The following is a 27,555-nucleotide window of genomic DNA, read 5'->3' on the forward strand; positions in this document are numbered from 1 at the left end:
TGAGTTCAGACTTTGTGCCCAATGATGCTTTACATGTGTCAGATTTCTTTCACTCACTTCTCTCTATCACCATTTGCCTACATTGTTCTTATTGGTGTAGCACTTATGTCCCATTGTGACACTTGTGGCCTTCCTTGCTATAGCAGTCCATGGATGTCACACGTTTTACCTTTGTGTGCGTATGTCTGAAAAATGACATTGTTCAGTGGTGGCTCTGAGGCTAGGGATCTGCACTGGCAATCAGAAGGTTGCCGGTTCGAATCCCATAAATGCCAAACGCGACTCTGCTCTGTTGGGCCCTTCAGCAAGGCCCTTAACCTGCAATTGCTGAGTGCTTTGAGTAGTGAGAAAAGCGCGCTATAAATGCAAAGAATTTATTTATTTATTAAGTAGAATTTGGATTTCATAACATTATATCCTTCTGTTAACTGTCTATGTGCACAAACAATTATACTGTACCATGCAAATGTCCTGCAGCATTACATGATTGTTGCATATTGTAAATACAAAAGTGGTGTGATTTACAATGCTTACTTTAAAAAATGTCACTATAGCAGTATTAACTGAGTATGACAATGCTTTGGCTATTAATCAGTTTTAAACAAAAATAAATCATAGTTCCTTATCATTTTTCTTTGCTAAAACTCTTTGCATTTACAGTGGGTACGGAAAGTTTTCAGACCCCCTTCAATTTTTCACTCTTTGTTATATTGCAGCCATTTGCTAAAATCATTTAAATTAATTAATTTCCTCATTAATGTACACACAGTACCTCATATTGACAGACAAAAAAAAGAATTTTTCTGAATACTTAGGACCATGTGATATTTCAGTTTTTCTTTTTTAATAAATCTGCAACAATTTCAAAAATTCTTTTTTTTTGTCTGTCAATATGGGGTGCTGTGTGTACATTAATGAGGAAAAAAATTAATTTAAATGATTTTAGCAAATGGCTGCAATATAACAAAGAGTGAAAAATTGAAGGGGGTCTGAATACTTTCCGTACCTACTGTAAAACATGTAGGTAGAAGTTCTTGTTTGTAATTTGAATTTTAACATGCTCATTCCTCTTTTTGATTTTCTCATCTTTTGCATTTTTTATTTTTTTTTTTTTTTATTTCAAGCACTTTCATTCAGTTCTACTTAAGCTTACTAAATATTTGTTCTTTAATGTTTGTGATATACTACATAGTCTATATTATTATTTTTTAAAACCTGCCTACAGTTTCAGTACATGAAATTGAGAGGACGGTCCATTATGTGAGCCAATATAATTAATAATAAACACACTACTCAGAAAGCTGTTTAACATATACTTGCTTTTTTTTATCCATCGTTAGTCAGATTACTTAATTTTATAAGAATAATATTGTTACTAAAGTAACCCTAATTTTTGTGTTGCTCTGAGAGAGAAACGAGAGACTTCTTAAATGGTGCTGCCAACATTATTGTTGCCACAATTTGTGTCACAAAAGTCCATGAAATAAACAGAACTGGCAACTTGACAAGAATATCTTTGAGACCTGCAGAGCCGGCATGTGGAGCCCTCAAACCCAAAAGTGATTTTGCTTTGTTTGTCTAAAGACTGCTTCGGAAAAAAAGAAGACAAATCCAGGCCCCTAATTGAATTTACCAATGGATATGTTTTTTGATAAACAATTTCCTATTATGGTTTTTGTTTTTCTGAAATATAAGGATGCACATTTTTTTTCTGATTTAGCTTCAGAGAATTTTATAATTTAGTAATTAAAATCTTTGATAGGCTTTAGAAATTGCAGTTAATTGGATTTAATAGGAAGATGAATTTCAATTTTATTTGATTACCAAGACCCCTGGCATTGGTATTTATGGAAAAAAACTCTAGAAAAATATGCTGTGTGGGCTTTGCTGGCATAATAAAATTAGCAGTAATCTGATTTCTCCATCATGAATTTCACTCTAATTTCACTATAATTTTCCATTAGATAGCTGGTTTACAAATATTTGCTCATCTGCAATGGGAAAAGGGTATCTGTCTAAAATGATTATTGGTAGATTATTCAAAAATGCACTCTTTTTCTTTTCTTTTTAATGCTAAATGTTTTTAACCATCTGTGGATGCCTTAAAAATATTCTGTGAACCAGGTAGAAACATGACGTCAGTCAGGATTCACAGGAACGGGCCATTTTGCAAAAAGTGACATCATTTGGGTTCCTTTTGAAAGAAGCTTATGGTACCAGATGCTAATAATGCTTATAATAATACTTATAATTGGAGTCTCCATCCTCAAATGTCTGGGACTCCCCTGCTTCTTTATGGGTCACCTGTTTGCATCTTCATGCAGAGCGGCTCAATATAAAATGGAATTTAGGAAACTTGTCTTAATAACTCATATAAAATATATTTTTATACGTACTGTAGGAGTCATTTTGTTCTCTTCGTTAATTTTTTCTAATTCTTTTTAGGTCACTTGAATGCTAGTCATTTAAAAATAAACAGAAAAGGTGAAAATAAATAATAATTCTGTATTTCCTAAGGCCTGAAGCCTGAGCATAATTTGATCTAAATAATAAAGTGACTACTCTTCTGTGAAAATGTCAATTTATTTAAAGCAAGAAAGCAAAATCATAAACAGCTAATAAAGAATGTTGAATTACCTATTTATGGGTTTAAAAGGCACATAATTCTTTGCTAAAAATGTTTGAGTAACGTTAACTACAGGTTATAGTTAATTTCCAGTGTGAAAATGTAGAGGTAGGTTAAGTACTCCAGTTAGTTAATTAGTTTAAGTTAAAAAGAAATAAAAGGATTCTTTAACTAAGAAGATTGTTTTAGCCAGGTACTGTATGTTTGTCATAAAACTATAAATATATTCATATTAATTATTTATTTCTTGTGTTGTATGGTATTGTGGTGTTTAAAATAATAGAACCTATGTGCAATAAGTCTGAACTTTGTTTTGTGAATCAGGAAACATTAAGTCTTTACCTTGTCTAAATTTCTTTCTTAGGTGTTTTCACGCAATTAAAGAGCTTTTTAATATTGTGAGGTAATAAAGTACTTTTTTTTTTTTTTAAGTAAAATGTACAGCATTCCAGAAGTTAAAATTAAAAGAATGAAAAGCAAGGCAGAGGCAGGATTTCCTTTATCACATATCGCTCTTTATTACTTTATCTCCTCGCCCCTGTCATTGGTTTCATCCAACCCAAACCAACAATCCTCCTCCACCCCCATCCAAAAGACTATCATTGCAGACAGCATGAGAGTTCACACTCATTCGTAACTCTTAGCAAAGGTCAGGTTTTTTCACTCGACAGGTCCGCAAGCCCACTGCACAAAAGCCACAGAATTCACATCTTTCAACTCGACCCTGCTCTTTGTCCCAGTAAAATAGGCTGTTTGAGAGGAGCATTCTGTCCAACCAGCACACCCCTGTGTGCGCGGCAAGGGGTTGCTAAAAGTCTGCCTTATCTTTCCCTTGACTGAGCCTCCCCCTCTTGGGAGGTCAGGCTTCCACTCTGCTGGTGTCTAAGCTGGCACCTCACAATCTGCTTTTTAACATTTAAATGGTGTATAAGAGAAAATAAAAGTAGCAACAATGTATTATTCTTCCTTCTATGAAAACCAAATTCAAATATTTACACTGGTGCACATTTATATATGAGGAAAGGTCAATCAATAAAGGAAAGGAGATGAGAGGTATATCTTAAACACTACTCATATGTGTGAAGAAGCACAGGAATAAGAGCGTGTACCACTGATAAGTACGTGTAGTGTATACTCTAGGCACTTTGTCTCTCCTTCCTAGGCAAAGAGTTACCAGGTGGGGAAGAATGTCATGGGACAGGAGCAGGACCCAGTAACGTCATTAAAGAGAGTAACACCCAGTAGCTGTGGTAATTTTACTTGTCAAGCAAGTATGGAAGAAAGCACATCCCAAGCTGAGTGAAGTCCTATAGATGACTAGGAACAGCTGTCACTCCTCTGTCCATTCTGAGAAAGTTGGCAGAGGGCACTTCACGGTTCCAAGCCAGGCACATCACTGCAATGTTGCCTTTTTAAAAGCGAGGTCCTGAAAGAGTGGTGGGCATCCATTTGTTTCCATCAAGCTTGTTTTCTGGGAGCATTTTAAAGGAATTGTACCTGGTGACCGTTTTAAATAAGATTACCCAGAAGCTGACTAAGTGGCCAAAGCATTTAAGAAGTATGGAAAACTCAGGAGCTCCCATGATTTAGAAGTGGCTTTGGACTTTTATCACATTTTACATAGAAGCAGTAAGTGAGTGTGTGGAAGGGCTCCCAAGCAAAAAGAAGGGAAACTGGGCTTCTGAGTTCTTTTGAGGTGGGCATGCGAACAAATGAAACAAGGGCTTAAATACCTGTGTAGGTGGGCCCAAACAGATAGCTTGGTTTAGTTTTCTCTGTTTTATGTAGTGCTCTGCCACACTGTTTATTAGGTTAACTGCTGCTTCTTTGCCAGATTGTGTTACTGTGCATCAGGATTTACAACAGTCCCAATGATAGATAGATAGATAGATAGATAGATAGATAGATAGATAGATAGATAGATAGATAGATAGATAGATAGATAGATAGATATGGGTCCACACTTGAGTCTGACACTGTCGGGAAAGGCTGTCACTGTACATGACCATGTAATAGAAAAATCAAGCTGGGAAAATTGTCAGATTATTAGATTAGCCAATACTCTAAGTTCTCACCTCATAATATATATCTGTTCTAAAAGGTATTGTTTTTTCACAAAAATAATTCCTTGGTATAGTTTGAGTACAGTGCCTGGAAACATTTTTACCTTCATATTATATATATATTCAGAATTTGTGGTCTCAGATATTACATTTTAAATAATTGTAATTGAAATATACTTCTATTATATATATGCTATATATATCTATATTTCAACCATTCTATGATCTGCTCCACACAAACTGAGGGCACCGTGGCAGATGTTAGCAGATTGCTGGCCAACCACAAGCGTTACCTGGTAGGTAACCACCCATACAATCAGATTGTGGCACAGACTTCGAATGCCGTGAATATATATATATATATATATATATATATATATATATATATATATATACTAGTTCATTACCCAGTGGTCTTCGCTCACTGAGTGCAAGGGTAAAAAATAAAATGTAATCTATTAGTTAATAAACAGAAAAACATTAACATTTAAGAAGTAAAGATATATTGAGCATTACTGGAGTGGTTTGGGGTAAACTACATTTTAAAGGCGCTATAACACAACAGGTAAGTAGTACTAACAGTAGATAAAATGTATTTGGATTACCTCTCGGTAGTAGATCCCTTGTGAAAGGCGCTACACGACCACTGTGGTATAGAAATTACATTTTCTATGTGATCGTTCAGATTTCTGCCTGACAACCTTGCACTACGTGCCTGTCATTTAGTTCTTAAAATAATTCATCACAAAAGGAACCTTGAATGTTGCGGGGTTTTAGTGACCTGAACTCACCTTAAGGGACAGTAAGTAGTCGTGCAGGGCAATTTACAAACAGAGTCGTGCTTCGATGGCGCCGATTACACTCATTCGCAAAGATTTCCACTCTCCCAGGAGCCGACGGGGCACTTGAAGTGTCGCAAACAGTGCGAGAAGAGAGGACGCTGCCCGAAACTGCAAAGCTCTCGACCCTGTAGAGCAGCCCGACATTCCGCGCCTCCCAGTGTCCACTTTGTTCTCACGCACATTGTTTACAGCTCGCTGCAGTTAAAAAGTAGAAAGACGCAAAACTGTTTTCCTCATCTCTTCTACTATCAAGTACTGCCAACTAAAAAAAAGTTACAATGTGGCAGTTTCCGCGACAGTCACGTGGACAAATAAATAAAACTTCTCTGTCAGAACGCACTGTAATCCAGAGAGGAGGGCTGAGAGAGGACGACACGGGGTGCACTTCTATGGGATAGAACGGCGTGTTTGTGTTTACTTCTTTTCAATATCAGTAAAATACAGTAACTCTGACACAAATAATAACAAGATATAAAAATGGAGTCCACAAACGAAGTGATTAGTTCCTGTATTATAATATGTTCTGTGGTCATACTTAATTTCCATATCGCATGGTCGACGTAATTTCCGTTTCAAACGCGAAAAGAATTTTATATATATAGATATATTGTGTGTGTGTGTGTTAGCTGCAATGTGTGAAAAGTATTGAAGCATACAGAATGCTTAGGAAATCTATAGAATATGTGACATTTTTAGGTAAAGCATGAAATGTCTTTGTTACTTTAATATGCTATATACTTTCCCTAGTCATTGTGTATAATACCTGGGCGATACCTAGGCATTATACAGATTGACAAATACTATTTAGGCAAAATCTGAAAAGTGAGTCATGAAAAGGCCTTTATTGATAAGATGTATATGAAAATGAAAAAAGAAAAACAAAATGAAGCTTAAACAAGACTTAAACAAGACCCAGCTGTGCACTATTTTTTATGAAATTGCACATTGTATTTTATTTCCCATGCACTCAGCTGATCAACTAATATTAACTACCGATAGAGCATAGATTTTCCGCATATTTAATTTTGTCATAAAAATATTTTGTAAAATTGCATAATTATACAGTGCACGTATGAAACATAATTAGAGGAAATATTGGTCACTCATGGAAGTATTTTATGGTTTGCCAGTTTGCCTTTTGGCATTGCATAGAATGCCTAGGAAATGTTTGAAATTGTAATAGTTTTACACTTTGCTGTCCCATTTTTGGCATTCTATAGATTTCCTAAGTATTCTACACAATGCCAAAGTTCATACATTGACAATAACATATATGTATATATTTTTTTTTAGAATTTGAATTTTCAAATATTACATTTTCTGCAGTGTGCTGGCGCCCTGCCCGGGGTTTGTTTCCTGCCTTGCGCCCTGTGTTGGCTGGGATTGGCTCCAGCAGACCCCCATGACTCTGTACTTAGGATATAGCGGGTTGGATACTGGATGGAAATATTACATTTTTTATAATTGTGACCCTGTGTTCGGATTCAGCAGGTTGAATCATGGATGGATGGATGGAAAAAGATTTCTAGACAGCTTGGTAGTGAAGAGGGTATCACTACCTTTTTTCATTTCCGTATCCTATGTTCAGGTCACTTGCCCAGACATTGTTTGTGTGAAATTTACAAATCTTCCCATATCTACATGGGTTTTCTCCTGGTTCACCTCTAGTTTTCCCTACTACATCCCCAAAGATGTGCAGTTTTAGTTAATTTGTGACTCTAAATTGACCTTTGTGTGAGTTAATGTGGGTCTGTGAATGAGTGGGCCCTGTGGCTGCTTCTTGAATTGTGCTCAGTACTGGTGAACAGGTGCTGGCCTCCATGACCCCAAATTGGATTAAGCAGACTGAGGATGAGATGAGAAAGGAAATACATTTCTTTAATAATTTGGGAAATAATGTCAAATCAAACGAAAACACATCACAAACTTTTTTTTTATCACTAGATTTCGGATATGTTTATTCCCTTTGTAAATGGAAGCCTAAATTTGCTCAAATACTTAGATGTCACATAAATTGTTGATGGACTCCACTTTCCACCTGTGTAAAAAGCTACTGAATAAACTGTTTTAAATTAATCTGTGAGACTAACAACACTCACTCTTCATAAGGTCAAGAAAATATAAGCGAGTCATAGATATGATTATAAAAGAAGCACAAAGGGTACAAAGCTAGTTGAAAGTCACTGAACATCATTCAGAGCTCTGGGCAGTCCATTCTACAAAGTGTACTACATTGCCTAGACCTGGCTGTTCTACTAAACTTAGATGCAGGACAACAATGGCACTTCTTGACCAGTAATGACTATGAATTGATTACAGATACCAGTGGCAATGATTAGGTTGTTAATAATATTTTAGGTACGTTTTAGTCTGAATGCAAACTTGTATATGTGGCACAAACAAAGTACTTTTAAGTCATATTGTGCCATCCTCTGACTTAAGATTTCAAGGTGATAAAGTAACCAGATATTATAATCTTGCTTTCTGGGAGCAACAGGCACTGGGACTGATGGAAACTGGGGCACAATGTAAGTTGTATCCTAATGCACATTATGGAGAGCAGGAAGCCTGGTATATATCAAGATTGCCTGTCCCTTTAACTGCAGAATTAATCTCAGGGGTGCAGACACACATGGTGTTAACAGTAAGTGGTCGTGGGACAGAGGATATTCCCAACACCCCTGAAGATGTAAAGTTTCCCTTTAGGTAACACCTTGTTCGTGTTCATACACTGTTGTGGAGTTTACTCATTTTCATGGAGTCAAGAGATGAATTTGGGCAAAGGTTTGGCAGCCTGAGAGTTAGTGGAGCAGGAGAGGAGGAGGGATTAGAAATAGAATGGGATGTCAATGGGAGTAATGCCATCCTGTGACAATACTACTCCTGCTACTACTAGTACTATGACTACTAATTCAGAACAGTATTATCTGCCAGTATTAAAGAACGCAATGGTAGTCATTATCTAACCTATCCTTTCATTTATCCATTGTCAAACTTTGTGTAATCCCAATCAGACTCATGCATGACAAAAACCTCTCTCAGAATCATTGGACCCAAGGCAGGAGCCAACCGTGATGGTTCATGGGTCCATTGTAGAGCACATTCAATCACACAGCCATGCTTACTCACAGAGGACTGTTAATAGTTACCAATTAATGCAGCATTAACGAATGTCTTTGGGATAAGAGAAGAAACCTGGGGTACCAGTACTGAAACAATATTAACCTATGAAAAATACCTGAATATCGATATATTAAAAATAACAGAGGCATACTGATTAGTAATGTTTCCATGAAAATGAGTACTTACCCAGACTGCATGGGGTTGATATATTGCTAACTAAACTGAAACAAAGTGTATTCTGTTTCACAAAGTGAACATGAAGGAATAGATAGATAGATAGATAGATAGATAGATAGATAGATAGATAGATAGATAGATAGATAGATAGATAGATAGAGTGCATCCGGAAAGTATTCCCAGCGCATCACTTTTTCCACATTTTGTTATGTTACAGCCTTATTCCATAATGGATTAAATTCATTTTTTTCCTCAGAATTCTACACACAACACCCCATAATGACAACATGAAAAAAGTTTACTTGAGGTTTTTGCAAATTTATTAAAAATAAAAAAACTGAGAAATCCCATGTACATAAGTATTCACAGCCTTTGCTCAATACTTTGTCGATGCACCTTTGGCAGCAATTACAGCCTCAAGTCTTGTTGAATATGATGCCACAAGCTTGGCACACCTATCCTTGGCCAGTTTCGCCCATTCCTCTTTGCAGCACCTCTCAAGCTCCATCAGGTTGGATGGGAAGCGTCGGTGCACAGCCATTTTAAGATTTCTACAGAGATGTTCAATCGGAGTCAAGTCTGGGCTCTGGCTGGGCCACTCAAGGACATTCACAGAGTTGTCCTGAAGCCACTCCTTTGATATCTTGGCTGTGTGCTTAGGGTCGTCGTTCTGCTGAAAGATGAACCGTCACCCCAGTCTGAGGTCAAGAGCGCTCTGGAGCAGGTTTTCATCCAGGATGTCTCTGTACATTGCTGCAGTCATCTTTCCCTTTATCCTGACTAGTCTCCCAGTCCCTGCCGCTGAAAAACATCCCCACAGCATGATGCCACCACCACCATGCTTCACTGTAGGGATGGTGCCAGGTTTCCTCCAAACTTGACGCCTGGCATTCACACCAAAGAGTTCAATCTTTGTCTTATCAGACCAGAGAATTTTGTTTCTCATGGTCTGAGAGTCCTTCAGGTGCCTTTTGGCAAACTCCAGGTAGGCTGCCATGTGCCTTTTACTAAGGAGTGGCTTCTGTCTGGCCACTCTACCATACAGGCCTGATTGGTGGATTGCTGCAGAGATGGTTGTCCTGGAAGGTTCTCCTCTCTCCACAGAGGACCTCTGGAGCTCTGACAGAGTGACCATCTGGTTCTTGGTCACCTCCCTGACTAAGGTCCTTCTCCCCCGATCGCTCAGTTTAGATGGCCGGCCAGCTCTAGGAAAAGTCCTGGTGGTTTCGAACTTCTTCCACTTACGGATGATGGAGGCAACTGTGGTCACTGGGACCTTCAAAGCAGCAGAATTTTTTCTGTAACCTTCCCCAGATTTGTGCCTCGAGACAATCCTGTCTCGGAGGTCTACAGTCAATTCCTTTGACTTCATGCTTGGTTTGTGCTCTGACATGAACTGTCAACTGTGGGACCTTATATAGACAGGTGTGTGCCTTTCCAAATCATGTCCAGTCAACTGAATTTACCACAGGTGGACTCCAATTAAGCTGCAGAAACATCTCAAGGATGATCAGGGGAAACAGGATGCACCTGAGCTCAATTTCGAGCTTCATGGCAAAGGCTGTGAATACTTATGTACATGTGCTTTCTCAATTTTTTTATTTTTAATAAATTTGCAAAAATCTCAAGTAAACTTTTTTCACGTTGTCATTATGGGGTGTTGTGTGTAGAATTCTGAGAAAAAAAATGAATTTAATCCATTTTGGAATAAGGCTATAACATAACAAAATGTGGAAAAAGTGATGCGCTGTGAATACTTTCCGAATGCACTGTAGATAGATAGACATGAAAGGCACTGTATAATAGATAAGATAACTGTATAATAGATAAGATAAGATAAGAACTTTATTCATCCCGAGGGAAATTCTTATGTCATTGGCATGTTCAGTGCAACAAGAGAAATAAAGATAGTACAATGAAGATTTAAAAACAGAAAAATAGTAATTGTGCAAATATACAAAAATATGACAGTTGTGCAAATGTACAAAAATATGACGGCATATGACAAGCATATGACAATTGTGCAAATATACAAAAATATAACAGACTATTATTAAATACAGATTATTAGTGTAGGTTGTGAAAATTGCCTTAGTACTTATGCCCGAGTAAAATGAGCTAGCTGCTTGTGATGCCAGGATGGGACTAACATACCGCCATAAAGGCTGAAAAAGATCACCTATAGAACGAAGATGAGTTATAAAGCCTTATTGCCACAGGTAGAATAGATAGATAGATAGATAGATAGATAGATAGATAGATAGATAGATAGATAGAATTTGTACAAATATACTGGCATAAAAGATATTAAACAAAGAAACCAGAACATATTTATCCTCAGTTTTTCATTCAGATGTTTCTACCGCAATAGTGGACAGTATGTATCTTTTAACCAACTGTTTACCACTTGCCATGACAACAGTACAATTTAAACTTTACAGGTATCATGTAGTTTTGACAAGTTATTGAAAGCTAGCTTCAATTGTATTAAAATATACATTATTATTACCCTGGCAGGCCCAAAGTTCGCTGTTTATGAGAGAAAAAACACCTAGAAGAAACTGGTAGGCAAATAAGCTCTTTGACTTATAAAGTATTCATTGTCACCTGGTAACGGCTTGTAGTTTATCATTTCACCTAAAATTACAATGGAAAGTGATACCTTATCAGAGAGCGGGAGAGAGGGAGGGAGATGTGGCCTAGAGGGTGTGACCCACAGCAACAGGAATGCATGTTTTTTAACAATTAACTGCTGCGGGATCACATTACAAAGGAGTCAGGAGATTTTTGCAAGGCTTTTAATTAGCATTTTCTTTTTTTCTTCTTCATTTTTATGCTGTTATTGCTGTTTTGTGTGTCAAACAGCTCTAAATATTTAAAAGAAAAGATAGTTAACTTCTTATATAAAATGGTTTAAAAAAATAGAAGGTCTAAGGTGATCTGCCTTTTTGTCTTTGTTATCCTTCCTCTTTTCATTTTCTGTTTTCCTGACACATTAACAAAAAGGGGAAGGTCCAGCATTATTTTATAATCTGAAAGCTACAAAAGTGGGTCATGAATCATTATTTTACAATGAAATACGGGTAATGGCATAAACATATTTAAATCTTGTTCAGATATAACCTAAAACATAAAAAAAATATTTTTCATCCTCATAAGACTTCACAGATAACCTTATACAACTAGTCCTTTATTTAGTTACAATGCCCTCTTATCCAGATTTAAGTTTCTGAATAACTGCAGCTTAAACCAGCATCACTAAGCACAATGCAGAAAGCAAATTAGGGTACCAGCCTATCACCGGTCACACTAGCACACCATTACACACCCACCCACATTCATTCATTCATATAAGGGCAGCCTACTGTCGTCAACTAATCTAACAGAGACATTTTTGAGATATTGGTGGATAAGCAACCTATGCGGAGAAAACCCAAACATAAAGTCGACCCAGACAGAACAAGGACACTGGACTTAAACCCAATTAAACCCAATCCCCATACATCTCATATATATATCATCAACATATATAATATATATTCATCATCATAATACTTAATTACATTTATATAGTGCTTTTCTAACCTACACAACCCGCCTTAAACAGACAGTGGGAAACCACTTCAACCATTACCTGTGTGTAGCATTCACCTGGATGATGCAATGGCAGCCATTTTTGTGCCAGTACACTCGCCACACATTAGCTATTAGATGGTGAAGGAGTGACAGAGATAGTTAGCCAATAAGGGACAGGGGATAATTAGGAGGCCGGAATAACCAGACCATGGTGGGCAATTTAGCAAAGACATCTGGAAACGCCTCACTCTTTTTCAAAGTATGCCCAGGGATGTTTTTATGACCACAGACAGTCAGGACCTACAGTTTTAAGTCTTATCTGAAGGGTGGCACCAATTTTTAGAGCACAGTGTCCCCATCACTGAACTTTGGCATTGGGATCCCTGATGAGTTCCAGCTGATTATTTTAATCACTTGGATGTTCTTCCTACCAGAAGAACCCCTCAATTATTATTTCATATGTCAAATCAATGAATAAAATGTATGCTGCAATTCTGTGTACTTTTGTGTATTTTATGTGATAAGTCTGAAGATTTACACAGTTGTCATGTACACACCATGTGACCTCTTATGAGAGTAAAGAGGAGGCATGGAGATAACTTCCATGAATGGTAATGTGTTAAAAACTTCAAACTAAATGTGTAATTTGTGTACTTGAAATGCTTCATACGCTTCTCTGATAATATTTTGTGTCCTAAATGAATGTTTTTATTATTATACATTCTTCCATTTTTACAGAGTGAATTTATTACACGTTTCTGTTAAATGTTCAGCAGTTTATGATTTGGTAATTAAGTCTGTTTAGACAGAAGGAAAATAAAAACATGTTAGCAAAGTCTTTGCAGTGTATTAGAATTACAAGTCGAAATTAAAATATTTTAATTATTTTAATAAAGGTATCAATAGTAAAAGTAATAATAGATAGATATATAGATAGATAGATAGATAGATACTTTATTAATCCCAGAATACTGCCAATATTACAACATTTAGTATTTTAAACATATTTCCAGTGGTACTTTCTGTTGCAGTTTTTATTGATACTGTTGTTCTATATGAAGAAGTTTTCGATTAATTAAAATCGCAAGGTCTTCAATGTAAATTCTTCTGCTGATATGCTGTGTCACTGTACACAAAATCACGTTATTTGTGTGCAGTAAAAACAGAAGACAAATCTTCAACTGTATGTATTTTGTTGTGCTGTCAGTTCAAAGTGCATCAAAACAATTACCATAAATTGGCATGTGATTTTATGAAAATGAGATGTCTATTAATTTTAGAATAAACTTTATTATTAGAGTTAGGTGCTGTGCTGGGGGGCTAGGTGGTGCGGTTTAGTATAAATGAAACGTACAAAAAATTTTCTTCCACATACATGTTATTTGACCCTGTTTCAATTATTCAGCCTGCCGGTGAAACAACTGACAAAATTGTGTAGTTGTGATTTCTAAGTCGCTTTGGGTAAAAGTACCACATTGACAAAATTTTAAAATGGCATTAATGTTATTGTTTAAGGGATACAGTAGCAACATCACTGTTCTGCATGCAATTTGTTCTTTTTAAGTATTATCTTAGAAGCTTTGTTCATTTTAATGTGGCCTTTAGCATTCTATAATATCACAGTGAGGAATCTGATCGTACTTGTCTTCAGAAATCACATTATAAAAGAAAGCATTTTATATAGGATGTCTATTGTTCTTTAATATTTTCACTTGCTTTTTAACTGAGTTTTTGTTTTATTTAATTAAGTATAATAATCATAATTCTCGATGAAAATTGTTAATAGTTTCATACAAAAGTGTTAAACATTATTAGCTTGTTAAGGTGTTATTTCTTCCTCATTTAGCCTTCCTATTATTTTATGCTAGGTAATAGTCAACATTATCTCCGTTACTTTTGACAAAAGTGCGTACTTCAGAGTCTGTAGTAATTTCTAAACGAATATAGTTAATGCTATTTGTCTGCACCACTTGTTTTGCGGTTATTAACACCTCTGCTTCTTAATAATCAAAGCGTTTACGTAAATTGAACATTATGGGTATCATTTTTCATGCCATATTAATGGCTCTCTTTTCCAAGTCACAGATGTAAATTTTGTTTCCCGTACCTGACGTTATTTACTTGAAAGCATTACTGTTTCTTTAGTCATTGCCTAATAGAAGCTTCTTAACTAGACAGTAGTTATCTTCCTGTTTTAGCACAGTAAACGCCGTCCGCTCTCGTTCTGCCCCCTTTCTGTCACTTCAGAAGCGCTGAGCTGCTCCTCCTATTAGAGTTGAAAGGCGAGTCCACTGCTCATCTGAGAAGACCAGCCCACTGTGGGAAAAAAAGGCCTGTAAGGCTTTCGCAGCTCTGTAACATCCTTGCAGCTCATTCACATACAGCCGCAGCAGAAGCTGCCTGCCGCGCACCGGAGAGCGTGAATGTCAGCGTGTGAGCGCGCCGACTCGCGCGCGTCTCTCTCTTTCTGCGTGTGCGTGTGCGCGTCTCTCTGTTTTACCTGCCTTCCTCGCCACCATCGTGGGGCGGAGTAAACCTTGAGTTGCCAATCACGTTCATTCATGGCAGCCAGCATTTCTCTTTCCTGCAAACTATTGACAGACTGCATGTCAAAGAGTTTTGCCCATTATTGAAGGAAGTTTTGTGTGTGTGTGTGTGTTGTGTGCGTGTGCGTGCGTGTTTTTAATTTCTGCTTGCTTGAAACCAAGAGGGTTGACTAATATTATGAAAGTTACATGCCTGAGTGGATTTAACTTTGAATTCTCTGAATATGGTAAGTCGCATTTTTTAAAACTTTGCTTACAGAAAACGAAATTGTTCTTGTGACACTTTATTGTAACCAAGAACTGTGTTCATTGTCATTACTTCAATAACGTACCGATCTAAGGAAAACTTTGTGAGCGCTTATATTACATTTCATATGCAGAAAACAGATGGTTTCAAAAATACATCAGGAGAAATAATAAGATGTGTCTGGTGATGGATAGAGAGTTTCAGCTAAGTCTGTATTAAAGCGTTAACTTATATACTTGACAGACGCCTTCTATATGTGGTTACAGTCGGTATGTTATTTATACGGTAGCGACTACACATTTCTTTCTGACATGCATGGGTGATGTCTTTATCTATTAAATAAACATATAATATCTATTTAGTTAGAATCACATGTTACACATTATAATATAGATGTGAATTCTGAAGCTGTATCTCAGAGTTTGTGCTTTCAGGATTGTTATATTTGCTCTTACAGCGTATCCCGTGTTAACGGTTTATACTGTATAGAAATATGTGTATACAAAGACCGATTAAACGGCCTTTGTATCGAGATCTTGTTTTTATTCTAATGAATGTTTAAGTTACACGGTCTGCCTATTCAGAAGTCGGTTGTATCAAATTCGTTTAAGGAAAAAAAAAAACATTTAATACAAATAAACGCACAATTGCAAGTCAGTTTTTTTTATACTTTGTCAAACGTTTTTAGTTAGGCACTACATGATTTTTTCAGTTTGTATGTGTTCATTTTATATTGGTTTGTCAAACTGCAGTTGTAGTAGGTATGTACACATCCTTTGTGTACTTTATTATATAATAAATATATATGTATATGTATGCATGTGTATATATATATATATATATATATATATATACACGAAAGTAATTCTGTTATTCATAAACCCACACGTACATAGTATGTACATAATATTTAGAGGCTGGAAAGACACATTTGGGATGAAATTTATAATGATTTTTCTTGACGTGGGCTTTGTAAATGCATCAGTGTGTATGTGTCCTCAGAAATGACAAAACAAAGTTAATTGAATGAAGTTTTGCCGTTTTTGTCTGAGAAGTATTCTGAATGTGTTGGAGGACATGGTTTCATGGGTGTGATATACTTGGTAGGGGTGGCTTTTAACTGCTTATTGCTAAAGCCAAACAGCCTCAGGAGTTTGTTGCTAAGAGGTATGGCACAAACAAAATGTCCACAAGCAATGCATTAACAGTTATTGTTTGATTGTCTGTGTGAAATAAATGAAAGCAAATCTTTGTCGGATGTGTTTCTGTGGCACCTGTGTGTATATATGATATATATGTATATATGTATATATATAATATATATATATATATATATATATATATATATTGTGTATAATTCTCCAGTGTAACAATAGTAACATCAAAGAGGATTAGAAGATATTCCGAGTTTAGTCACATACTGTAGATATTGCCAGCCAGTGAAGCTTTGTCACTTTGTTAACTTTATTTTGTTTTTAACTGGCAGAATATTTATACATTTTAACACTACTCCTGGCAATCAGAAAAAAAGTTCATATTAAGAGACCAAATCTGTTGCATTTAGTAGTTGCATCATTCCTTTTTTATTTATTTTTATGATTTAGGATGTTTTATGCTGGCTGGAGTCCCAATAATGGGTGTAACTTTTTGATATTTTTCTGTGTGCTGTATGCTTGGCATCTACTTTGCCCAAAATTATTTTTTTTCAGACTTTGAAAACTGTTGGTGCCATCTATGACATTTTGTTTTTTACAATTTTATTTTATTATGATTTTTTTGTATTATTATTGTAACATCATTACCACCCAACCTTGGATGCCCTAAAGGGAAAGTGACTTTGTAATTTTGATCAAATATTGCGAGTGCTGCTCTGTTTTTCTTCTTCCACCTCAGGGACGCTGTAAATTGGTATCTGTTCACCTGGCTCCCAGTTTCCGAGAGTGTGTTTGTTTTCTATTTTTTTTTCCAATCTTCACCCTTAATGTCTCTCTGAATTCTGTATTTTACAGCTTATATTTTGCATACGATCAGAAAATCCTGTATAAAGTGTATTAAACTATTTTTTGTTATAATCCTAATTGAACATGATTTTTTTTTTATTTAAAATGCAGTTTTTGATATGACATGGTCAAAATAACGTGTTATCAAAATGAAGCTTCTGGACATTTAAACATTCTTACTGAAGAATTTTTTTTTTAATTCTGTAGTAAGCCACAGGTAGAAATTTGAACTTTTTATTGTACAGTTTAACTTTGTAAAAAAAAAAGACTTGCATATTACATCCAAAAATAACTCTGAAACAAACTTAAAAATAATATGTATTTTTTACTCAATTATGTCCTCTAAATTTTATGTCCTGGTTTATTTGCTAACTTTGAATTTTATCTCTTATGCCAGTGTTTCTCATACTGTAGTCTTTTCTTCATTTTTATATATCATTGTTGATGGAGCCTTTTTATGACTCATAATAAACTGGGACTGCATTCTCTTATCAAGATTTGTCTGATTAAAACATGGTGGCTTTACCTTCACAGAGCCCTTGGAAAATGGATGAAGTACAGATTAAATGGAGAGGAAAGACAATCCAAAGTCTGTAGCCCTCAATAACCTTAACCACAATTTAGTAATAACTGAATCAATTTGATGTCTTAAGCAATAAAAAATGCTGTTGCCGTCCTAATTCTGCAGCTTCTAAGATGACAGTAAATTTACATTTTTTAATTAAACTAGCTGGAATTTTTATGAGGGGGCTGGGTTATGCTAATGGGAATGTTGTGTACTCTAGATTAAGAGAGTTACGAAATAAATTTAGTATGAGCCATTAAATGAAAAGAGAAAAAAGGGCCCTGTGTCTTTAACCCCTTTAATGCTGATTTCTCTAGGGACCACCGCTCAGTTGTTGTTCACGTTCTTGTCCAGAATGACTGATATTTTTTCCTTACTGCAGTGTTAGGTAACGTGGCATAAGCCAGAGCATATAAATTAAGACTTTCAGTGTACCTCTTGCTACCTTCCTGTTGACTGTTTATTGGAAAGAGGTCCAGATGAAGCTGTGTCATGGGATTTCACTTTATTTTTGGGGGACTGATTTTAGTCGTTGAGTTGTATTGAGATTACAATGCTATGTAAGTCTTCAAGTTCAAATGTAAAAACATAATTTTTCAGGCATACTGAGTGAGGTCATTACTGTTCCATTGATTTTTTTTTTTTTTTTTATATATCTGTAATGATTTGAACTGTCTTTCCAAGTGAACTGCATTACATTGGAATTGCGTTGCACATTTACACGTTGTTGCCTGGGTGTCTTTGACAGTGATGATGGGTTTACGACGACATGGTTAAATTTGTATGATGACCTTGCCTTTCAGTAAGGAGCTAGACGTTACCTGAGTGGCTTCTTTATTTCTGTGGAAGAGAGTGGGTAGATATGGATGGAAAAGGCACAGATCTTATGAAATGTCATGGCGACAAGGCTTTCAAGCTGAAAACTACCTACACAGTATCACCAAGTCAACAGAACACAGCAACAAAATAAAACTATGCAGCACTTGAAACTAGGGAATGATGCAAACACGGCCAGGATCAAATTTTAATTTAACCCATTTGTACAAAAGATGTGGTGTTTACTGTTCAGAGCTCATGTGCAGTGAGAACCTGAGCAATAGATTTCCGTGTAGCCTTTTCATAACTTTTTCATAATACAACTTTACAGCATGGGAACCTATTCAGTTACTGGCTTTAAGCTACATTTCAATATTTTTGAATTCTTTCAATTCAAGGAATGGCACTTAGGTTTTTGGTTGTTTAGCATATTTCTATAGTCTTTGTGTAAGTCATTTGGGGACTTTTTTTTTTTTTTTCAGTCTTTGAACAATACACACATCATTCAACCCCATAAAAGGGCCCGCTTTTGCTGTCTCGTGGCTCCTCAAGCCGTGCATAATAACAAAAATATCAGTAAGTCAAGTCAAACAGAAATACAACCATCATGCAATTAAAAAAAACAAAAAAACACTTGCATACTTAATGAGATCATTTAGTCCGCTTTTTATTACTTTTTACCAGTCAGGGTCAGTGGATGAGTGTAACACATATGTGAGGTGTAGAGTGTAGTTGTTTCTGGTGATTTGTTTTAAAATGTAAAATCCAACTTTATTCATAGCTGGAAGCGGCAAAAACACAATTAATGCTTATTTCACTGAGCTGTGGCATAGAAAGGACAACAACTTCACAGACCATGACTGTTTGAACCCGCTGCCTGTATTATCAAAGTTTGAAATTTTGATGCACCTCATTAATTTTCACTGCTGACACAAGTTCCTTAATAGTTTTATTTTTAATCGCCTGTTAGTAAAATGGTTTAGAACACATAACACTGTTTTGTTTTTTTTTTTTGGGAATATTAGTGACCAAGGAAAAATATTGTTGCTGAAGAAGGTGCCAAAGCAAATTAGAGATTAAAGCATGTGGTGAGAATAGAAAGGAAAGGGGCTTCAGTAGATGGTGTGGGTTTTTGTTTTTTGTTTTTTTTGCCCTTTCTTCAACTGAGTTGCTGCTTCACCAAGCAGGTAAACGGCACGACTGGCCTGTAATATGGATACAGATCTCTTAACACACCAAACTGGAAAGGAGAGTCATGTGTTTGTTGCCTGGATGCTGGTCCAGTAGCACTACTTGGTATGTCGTCTTGCTGTTAGGGGGTGTGAAAGGATTAGGGCAAGCTGCAATAACCAGAGTATTTCTATAAAGTGTACCACAATGTTGTATTTGATAAATACATTAAAAAGAGAACACAATCGAAGAAAAAAGTATAACGTAGACAAAAGGAAAAAACAACGCTGCTTTTCTGAGCCCAACTAAACAGGAGTGTCCCACACATCCACCTACATCACAAGTACGGCAGATGCGTTCCCTTTTTTATTACTCATTTCTTTTTTTTTTTTCAGTCTCTCTCTTTTTATCTGTAATATAGCTTTTTCTTCCTGCCAACGAGCTGCTCTTACTTCAAGTCACCTTCAAACATTAGGCTCGGCAGGCCCATTACAACGTGGAAGCTTTGAACCTCCTCCCATCATCTCCTAGACTTAGTTGAGAAACTCTTGATGGGGTTGGGGTAGGTGTTTGAAGTTTCAGAGCCTCTGTGACACGGTGTCCCCTGCAGACCCTGAAACCACTACACGTGCGAGCATTCTGTAATCCTTAAAGTGCCTTGGTTAAAATGGCAACAGGCTTGCACTGTTTCCACACAGGGACCACACACTGCCACCTGACCAATGCACCAGTTTCTTTTTGTCTCAGGCAGTGGTTAAGGCTTGGGACTTCAAACCCTGAGGTTGTGAGTTCAAATCTCACCACTGACCCTATGTGACCCTGAGCAAGTCACTTGACCTGTCTGTGCTCCAGTTGGAAAAAGGAAAGAAATGTAACCTGTCATATCTCAAATGTTTGTAAGTCACTTTGGATAAAGGTGTCAGCCAAATAAGTCAATGTAAAGAAATTACCGAGCTCTGGCCAACCTTTATTTTAAAAAGGTGAACCCGGTGCCATTATTATATCAGAAAGGAAATGTTCAGATTGCCTTTAGATCCACTGTGACCTCATTCTCTCACTACTGCTAGGTAACCTGCCTTGTAGCATACAGAAGAACATTTCTTTTTTAGTATCAGGTCACATGTATAACTGTTTTAACCAAGTGCCCCAAGTGTCTTTCCATGGCATCCAATAATTACACACTGACATGGCAAGTCACTTCACAACTGCTAGTGGGTGTTTTCTGTACTGTTGCACCTTCTCCCTGTCCTGCGCCATCCTTTCCTGTCTGGTAATCTCAAGCTCACTAGGCAAACTACTGCAGCGGTAAAGTTGCTGCTTAAAGGAAGAATTTTGACATCTTCACTGATATTTGTTATGTAATAATACACAGCTGCAGTTGCTTGAATACACGTACAAAGCACATTCGTCTGTATATTGCATCATGTGAGCACACCTTTTGCAGGTCGAAATTTAATTTACCCAGAGAGATACCAGTGTTTGCAGCTTTATCCATTTTCAAGAATACTGTACATGGCTATTCATGTTTAGAAAGTAGTAACCCACTTGGGGGCTGTAACGTTGACACTGAAAACAGTCATCGAGATTATGATTTCAGCTGGATTGTGGCACAACTGTTTTTGAAGAATCCCTGTTCTTTAAATAACTTTGAAATTCTGCAAAGTGAAATCAATGTTTTGCATCTGTTGGGAGAATGAAAAACCCTTTCGTTAGGATTGAGGCTGCAAAGTGAGATTGGGGGCAAATCCTGATAAATGCTTACTATTGCTCACAATGGAAAAAATGTACAGTTTCATTGAGGCCGAGTTTTTATATGGAAGTTTATTTTGGAAATTAAAAGACATAAAATACGTGTTTTCGTGTTTAAAAAGATAAAATAAACATTTTCTTTAGACAAGGCTGGTATTTTGAAGGCTGGTACTTGAATCCCCTTGGTGAAAATGTGTCCTTATATAGGCCACATGAAATTATTCCCTTGTCTCCTCTGTAGTGTTTGTGCATTCATCCAGTTGCAAGATCATAATTAAAACCTCAAAGCATCCCATCACCAATACAGAGTAATAGCCCAATTAATACCCAGAACCTAATGACATACTCCAGAATGATTAACAAGTAATACCTGAGGCTCTTGTTTGTTGTATTACTGAATCTCTAGGGAATAGGTGATTTATTTGTATCCACACATATTAATATGCTATCTATCTATCTATCTATCTATCTATCTATCTATCTATCTATCTATCTATCTATCTATCTATCTATCTATCTATCTATCTATCTATCTATCTATCTATCTATCTATCTATCTATCTATCTATCTATCTACCTTTTATAGAGATTTGAAAATAAACATGCCTCACGTGGCTGGTGATACTATATATTAGAATCCTTTTGTTTGTATACATGACAAGTTTTCCACAATGTGAAGAGGGGCATTTTATGCAGACTAATGGAGTAAAAGTCAAAAGGAAAAAATAAAAAAGACTCGCTTATAATAAGGATAGTCCCCTCTTTAATAAGGAGATAATTGCATTAGTGGAAGTAAAGTACCCACACTAATTATCTAGATAAGGACAAAATTAAAAGTGTGACAAAAGTAATTTATGTTGATGATGTAGCCTTTTTCTTTCTACTGTTTTTTTTTTTATCTGCTTCTATGTGGCATCAGATCAAATTCTACTAATCAAACATTTACAGTAGAATGCTGAAAACCTAGGTGTACACATGCAGGCAACACCTTTTACATAATGCAAGGAAATTGACATTCATGATGTAGAAATTGTCCAGTAAAAAATAGCATAGTGGACCAATATTCACTTTCTTCCATCAAAGGCTTTGCCACAGTGACAGCCTTGAGAGAATTTGCATGCCTTGGCTGTTAAGAATTATTTCAATGTCTGAAATGATGATTAAGAAATATGCGAAACATGACAATTAATGGATTCTGGATTTAAGGGTGCTTGGCTGTGATTCTGACACAGGTTACAGAGGTCTAGGTGTCTGCATTGCTTTTTCTTTTTCAGTGAGTCTTTTTTGTTTTAAAATTTTGGAAGAAAGTAGTAGAGTGAAAATCCAAATTGAAAAGCTTCATTTTTAATTTTGCACTGCTGGATACATGCTATAACCTGATCTGTGAAAAAGTCATTCTCGAAGACAAACTCTGGTGGTTCCGAAACTGATAAATACCAGGCACACATTTCTTTCCTTTTTTAACTTTCTGCATTTAAATGTTACCAGCAATTGACCCCGGATTCTTTTTTTTTTGGGTGGTCCTAGTCTGCAGCTATAATATCAGTGAGTCGACTAAATATTTTAGCAGTTCATTTCTACTTTGCTGTAAAACTAAGGGAAAGAGTGAGCCAAAATAACAGCCAGAATTTTGATACTTCTGCTGTCAAGCATCTTTTGTGTTTTAATGCCTGTTTTCTCAAAATGTTCTCTTTCATGAAAACAAGATGCTAATCTATGGCACAAAGTGTGCTATAGTTGGCAGTTTAATGAGTAGGACATGTCTGGGTCTGTGCAGTTAGGAGACAGGGAGCTGGTACACGTGCAAAGAGAGGGCCGTACCTTGGAGAGTTAAAGATTACTTGTCGTGTACAGGAATGCAGATCTGTTGCGCTATACTTCTTCTTTTTTTCCTGTTTTCCAGTCAGCTGAACTTTTTTTCTTTTTTATGTCGTCAGTGTATTTTAATATACCATATCATTTTCTAAGCCTGCTTAGTCCTGGGCCACTGGGGGGCTGGAGCCAATCCCATCAAGCATAGCGCGCAAAGAAGGAACAGCCCAGGACAGGGTGCCAGCCCTTCACAGGGTGAACACACTCACACACACCACACACACGCTAGGGCCAAATTAGTGTTGCTAATTCACCAAATCTGCGCGTCTGTGGACTGTGGGAGGAAACTGTAGCACATGGAGGAAAGCCATGCCGACACAGGGAGAACAAGCAAGCACCATGCAGGGAGGAGACTGGTGACGTGAACCCTGGTCTCCGTACTGTGAGGCCATACCACCTGTATTTTAACACATACATAGTACAAGTAATCCTTTAGAAGCGTAATGTGTGGAAATGAAAAAGTTGCTGGCTATGAAGGCAGAGGTACATGCGCAGATCTATTTTCATAGAAAAAGAAATGTGCAAAACCAACAGCTTTTTATTACGTTCACTTTTAGTATTTGAAAGCAGCTGCTTTTCTGTTTTTTTGTCCTTTAAGTGGCTGTTTTTCTTTTTGATCATTTACTTTCAGCAGTAAAACTAGGGTGTTGTACCGTGTTAGCCATTGTGAACGTAGTGAGAAGCAAAATGACACCTTTTATTGGCTAACTAAAAAGACTACAATATGCAAGCTTTTGAGGCAACTCAGACCCCTTCTTCAGGCAAAGATGTAATCAGAATAAGAAGAAGGGGCCTGAGTTGCCTCGAAAGCTTGCATATTGTAGTCTTTTTTAGTTAGCCAGTAAAAGGTGTCATTTTGCTTGACTTCTCCCCACTTTTAGCAGTAAAAAAATATTTAGTACTATAGATTTTCTCATCATTGATACAAACATGGCTTGGTAATTTTTGCCTGCATGTGTGTCTATGCCCATCATTCTTCGTCTCTTTCTCTCCCTCTCTCTGTCTCTTTCTCGTTGAATGTGACATTCTCTTGCTTTGGGTCATGAACAGCAGTAATGACTGTTGGTACATGATAAATCTGATTCCCAGCTGTTCGCCTGTGTCACTGGCCACAGAAGCAGGGGGTAGGGTGGAAAGAAAAAGAGCTTGGAAGTTTGCAGTTTGAACAAATTTGAAAAAAAAAGACACTGAAACTTGATAGGATTACATCTTCCAGGGCTCTGCACCTGTTAGGAGCTGCTAACAGAACAGCTGGCAGTCTCGGGACAAAGCAGATCTTATTTTCCACCCATAATGGTCACATTTGTATATAGAATGGTTGTTTTTAGCAGGCTAAGGGAATGGCAGACTGACTTTAAAAGTTGTAAGAGTTCAGTAGTTTTACGCCTTTTTTTTTTTTTTTTTAATTTTGATTGGTTACACCATTAGTTCTCAAACTCCTGCCTGGGGGTCCCCATGTGGCTGCAGGTTTTTGTTCCAGTGAGTTTCACATTCAACAAGTCATTTTACCTCAGACTGATCTCATTTAATTAGCTGGTTCATTTTTTTGCATTTAGAAAGCACAGCATTGTGATTTCTACATCTACTAAGATATTTAGAAATGTTTGTATTGCTGAAATAATGGAGTAAATAACCAGAACACATGGAAAAGCAGAATAAGGATGGTCATAAAAATGTTAAAGACCAGATAAAAAAAAAAGTTAACTTATCCCCATGTTACATACAGTGCATTCTAGTAAAATTGACCATATGTAGCTTTATAATTTCTACATTGACCCCCCAAAACAGAAACTAAAATAACAGCTTCCCTAATTAGGCTAGGAGTCTATTTAAAAACATAGCGTGGTTGGAGCAAAAGCCTGCAGCCACATAGGGTCCCCAGAACCGAGTTTGAGAACCGGTGGGCTACACTCTGTGATTGTCACTACAGTAGAGCTCAGCTCAGGCCTTCCACTCGGTACGCATCAGTGAAGGCTGAGGAGTCCAGTTCAAGCAGCGTCACATCAAGCTGTTATAACTTAGTTGTGCTTTGGTAAACAAGGCTGAGAAATACCTTGGAATGATCATTTCTGCAGTGTATCCTCTGGTACGTTTTTCTTGGCAAGACTCTGAACACCTCACAGCAGGTCCTGAAAAAGAAACTTTACTTTTCTGATTTAGGTTGTTTGGCTATTCCTGAAGGACATGAGACAGTGCTTTGGCTTAGTTAATAAAAAACTGGGAATCATTTTGCCATTCACTTCTGTCAGCAGAAGCACGTATGTAACGAAACAAACAAGCATCAGCATGTGACAAAGGTTTTAAGCCAACTCAGTGTACCTTCCTCTTCCAATTGTTCTTTATTTAATTAAGTTATTCCAACAAAATATGCCTTTGACCTCAGTGTAGCTGAGTCAGGATAGACTTTTTCACATCCTCCACTAATGCTCAGTCAAGAGCAGGCAAGCAGAGTTTGAACGGGATTCAGACTGGAGATGAAAGAAAGAAAGCAAGCATTGGCATCGCTGGAACAGTGGCTGTTCATTGTATAGTAGTGCCACTCAGCAGCTCCCTCTTACTCTACTTTCAAGTGATTCACCTTGTGGTGATAGGGGGTTGCATGAGCTCATTTGTGCTCCGGGAGCACTCTGTTTGCCTTTTTTGGAATAGACAGAACTTTATAGACAAAGAGAACTCGAAGTGAGAGCAACTGAAATGAGATACGATGCACAAATGTTTCTCTGAAGAAAGTGGAACGCCAGGCGCTTGACACTTTGATCCCACTTTTGTGGAACAGTCACCAATAATTCAGGGCATGTCTAGCAACTGCATGTCTCCTTTCTTTCTTTCTTTCTTCTTTCTTTCTTTCTTTCTTTCTTTCTTTCTTTCTTTTTTTTTTTTTTTTTTTTTTTTTCTTTCTTTTTTTTTTTTTTTTTTTTTTTTTTTTTTTTTTTTTTTTCTTTTTTTTTTTTTTCTTTCTTTCTTTCTTTCCTTTCTTTCTTTCTTTCTTTCTTTCTTTCTTTCTTTCTTTCTTCATTCTTTCTTTCTTTATTTTGATTTTAACCTTTATTGAAGTGTAAGTAGGTAATATAAGTGACAGGGTCTTCTAAGATAAAATACTATTATAAGCCTTCATTTGAATAACTTTTTTATTCAAGATCAGTATTCATTTTTTATACTGCAGTTATTTTACTGTTACTGTAAAACCTTCTTTTTGCATCATATGTATTCAATAAAGAAAACCTTGCACCTCTATTTAATTATTTTTCTTCTTTTAAAACCATGGCTTTATTTTTTTCTGCTATTTTGCTCACTTTATATTTTAGTTAATAAAAATGTGATCACAAAAGACATTTTTTTTTAATTCAGTTTCTTCAGCATACTGCACTGTCCTGTCTGTAATATGCTATCAGTTTTAGTGTTTGTCCCTACTGACATTAAATGAAAAATCGTTCCTGTCTTTACAAATTTACCTCATTTCATATATTCATGCATTTGATAAACATATTGTTGAATGATTTTTGCTATTTTTGTTAAATGACAGTGGTTTGAAATGCCTTTCTTTCTTAAAATCGCAGAAAAATAGAAACTTATTACCATGCACATTATGTGTGCATGTGTGTGGTGTTAAACAAAGATATGATTCATTTTAATGACACAATCACACCCTGTTGTCTTATTAAGCAAGGTTAGACCTGTCATTATGTTTAGCTCTAAAAACTGATTTTGTTTTGTTTCTAATTTCAATAACTAAATTGAAAATTGGGAACAAATGTTTAGTGCTCCATTAAAGGGTATTGTCTGCATGGATTTGTGAGTCTCTGTCATTTCCATTAATATATCACCCACATCTTTTCTTCTTAGTAAAATAAGCAGTTGGAGTCTTAATTGTTTGGACAACATTTTGCGCCCCTCTTGCCTGTGCCCCCTCGCCTCTCTCTCTCTCTTGATTCATTTCACTGCCTGTCCTCAGCTTGTGGAAAATGGCGTTAATTTTTTTATTACCTGTTTGACTCTCCAGTCTTATTATTCCAACCCCTTAATGTTCTCTGTAACCGTGGAAACCAGATGAATGAACGTCCGCAAAGAAAATGAGATGATTAAACAGGTCACCCTTGCAAAACAAATTTGCTTGGCCGAGTGCATTTTGTGTACGGTGCTCCTGTCTTTACAGTTTGCTAACAAGGGTATTGTTGGCTAGAGC

At 36.5% G+C, this 27,555-nt stretch overlaps 1 protein-coding gene across 9 annotated transcripts in view; it reads left to right on the top strand.

Annotated features, from left to right (window-relative positions):
- casz1 (castor zinc finger 1) overlaps positions 1-27,555 on the top strand; it is a 601,697-nt gene that overhangs the window by 420,126 nt on the left and 154,016 nt on the right. The window contains exon 1 of one of the 9 annotated variants that reach the window (XM_028807824.2): positions 14,816-15,180. The exons of 6 other annotated variants lie outside the window; for them this stretch is intronic. In XM_028807824.2, the coding sequence (XP_028663657.2) occupies positions 15,132-15,180 (49 nt within the window). In that variant the 5' untranslated portion in view covers positions 14,816-15,131. Of the gene's footprint in view, positions 1-14,815; positions 15,181-27,555 lie in introns of those variants that run through there. 2 more of the 9 variants (XM_051931296.1, XM_051931303.1) reach the window with 2 other exon arrangements.

Source organism: Erpetoichthys calabaricus, chromosome 8 (genome assembly GCF_900747795.2).
Source record: "Erpetoichthys calabaricus chromosome 8, fErpCal1.3, whole genome shotgun sequence".
Lineage (NCBI taxonomy): Eukaryota > Metazoa > Chordata > Cladistia > Polypteriformes > Polypteridae > Erpetoichthys > Erpetoichthys calabaricus.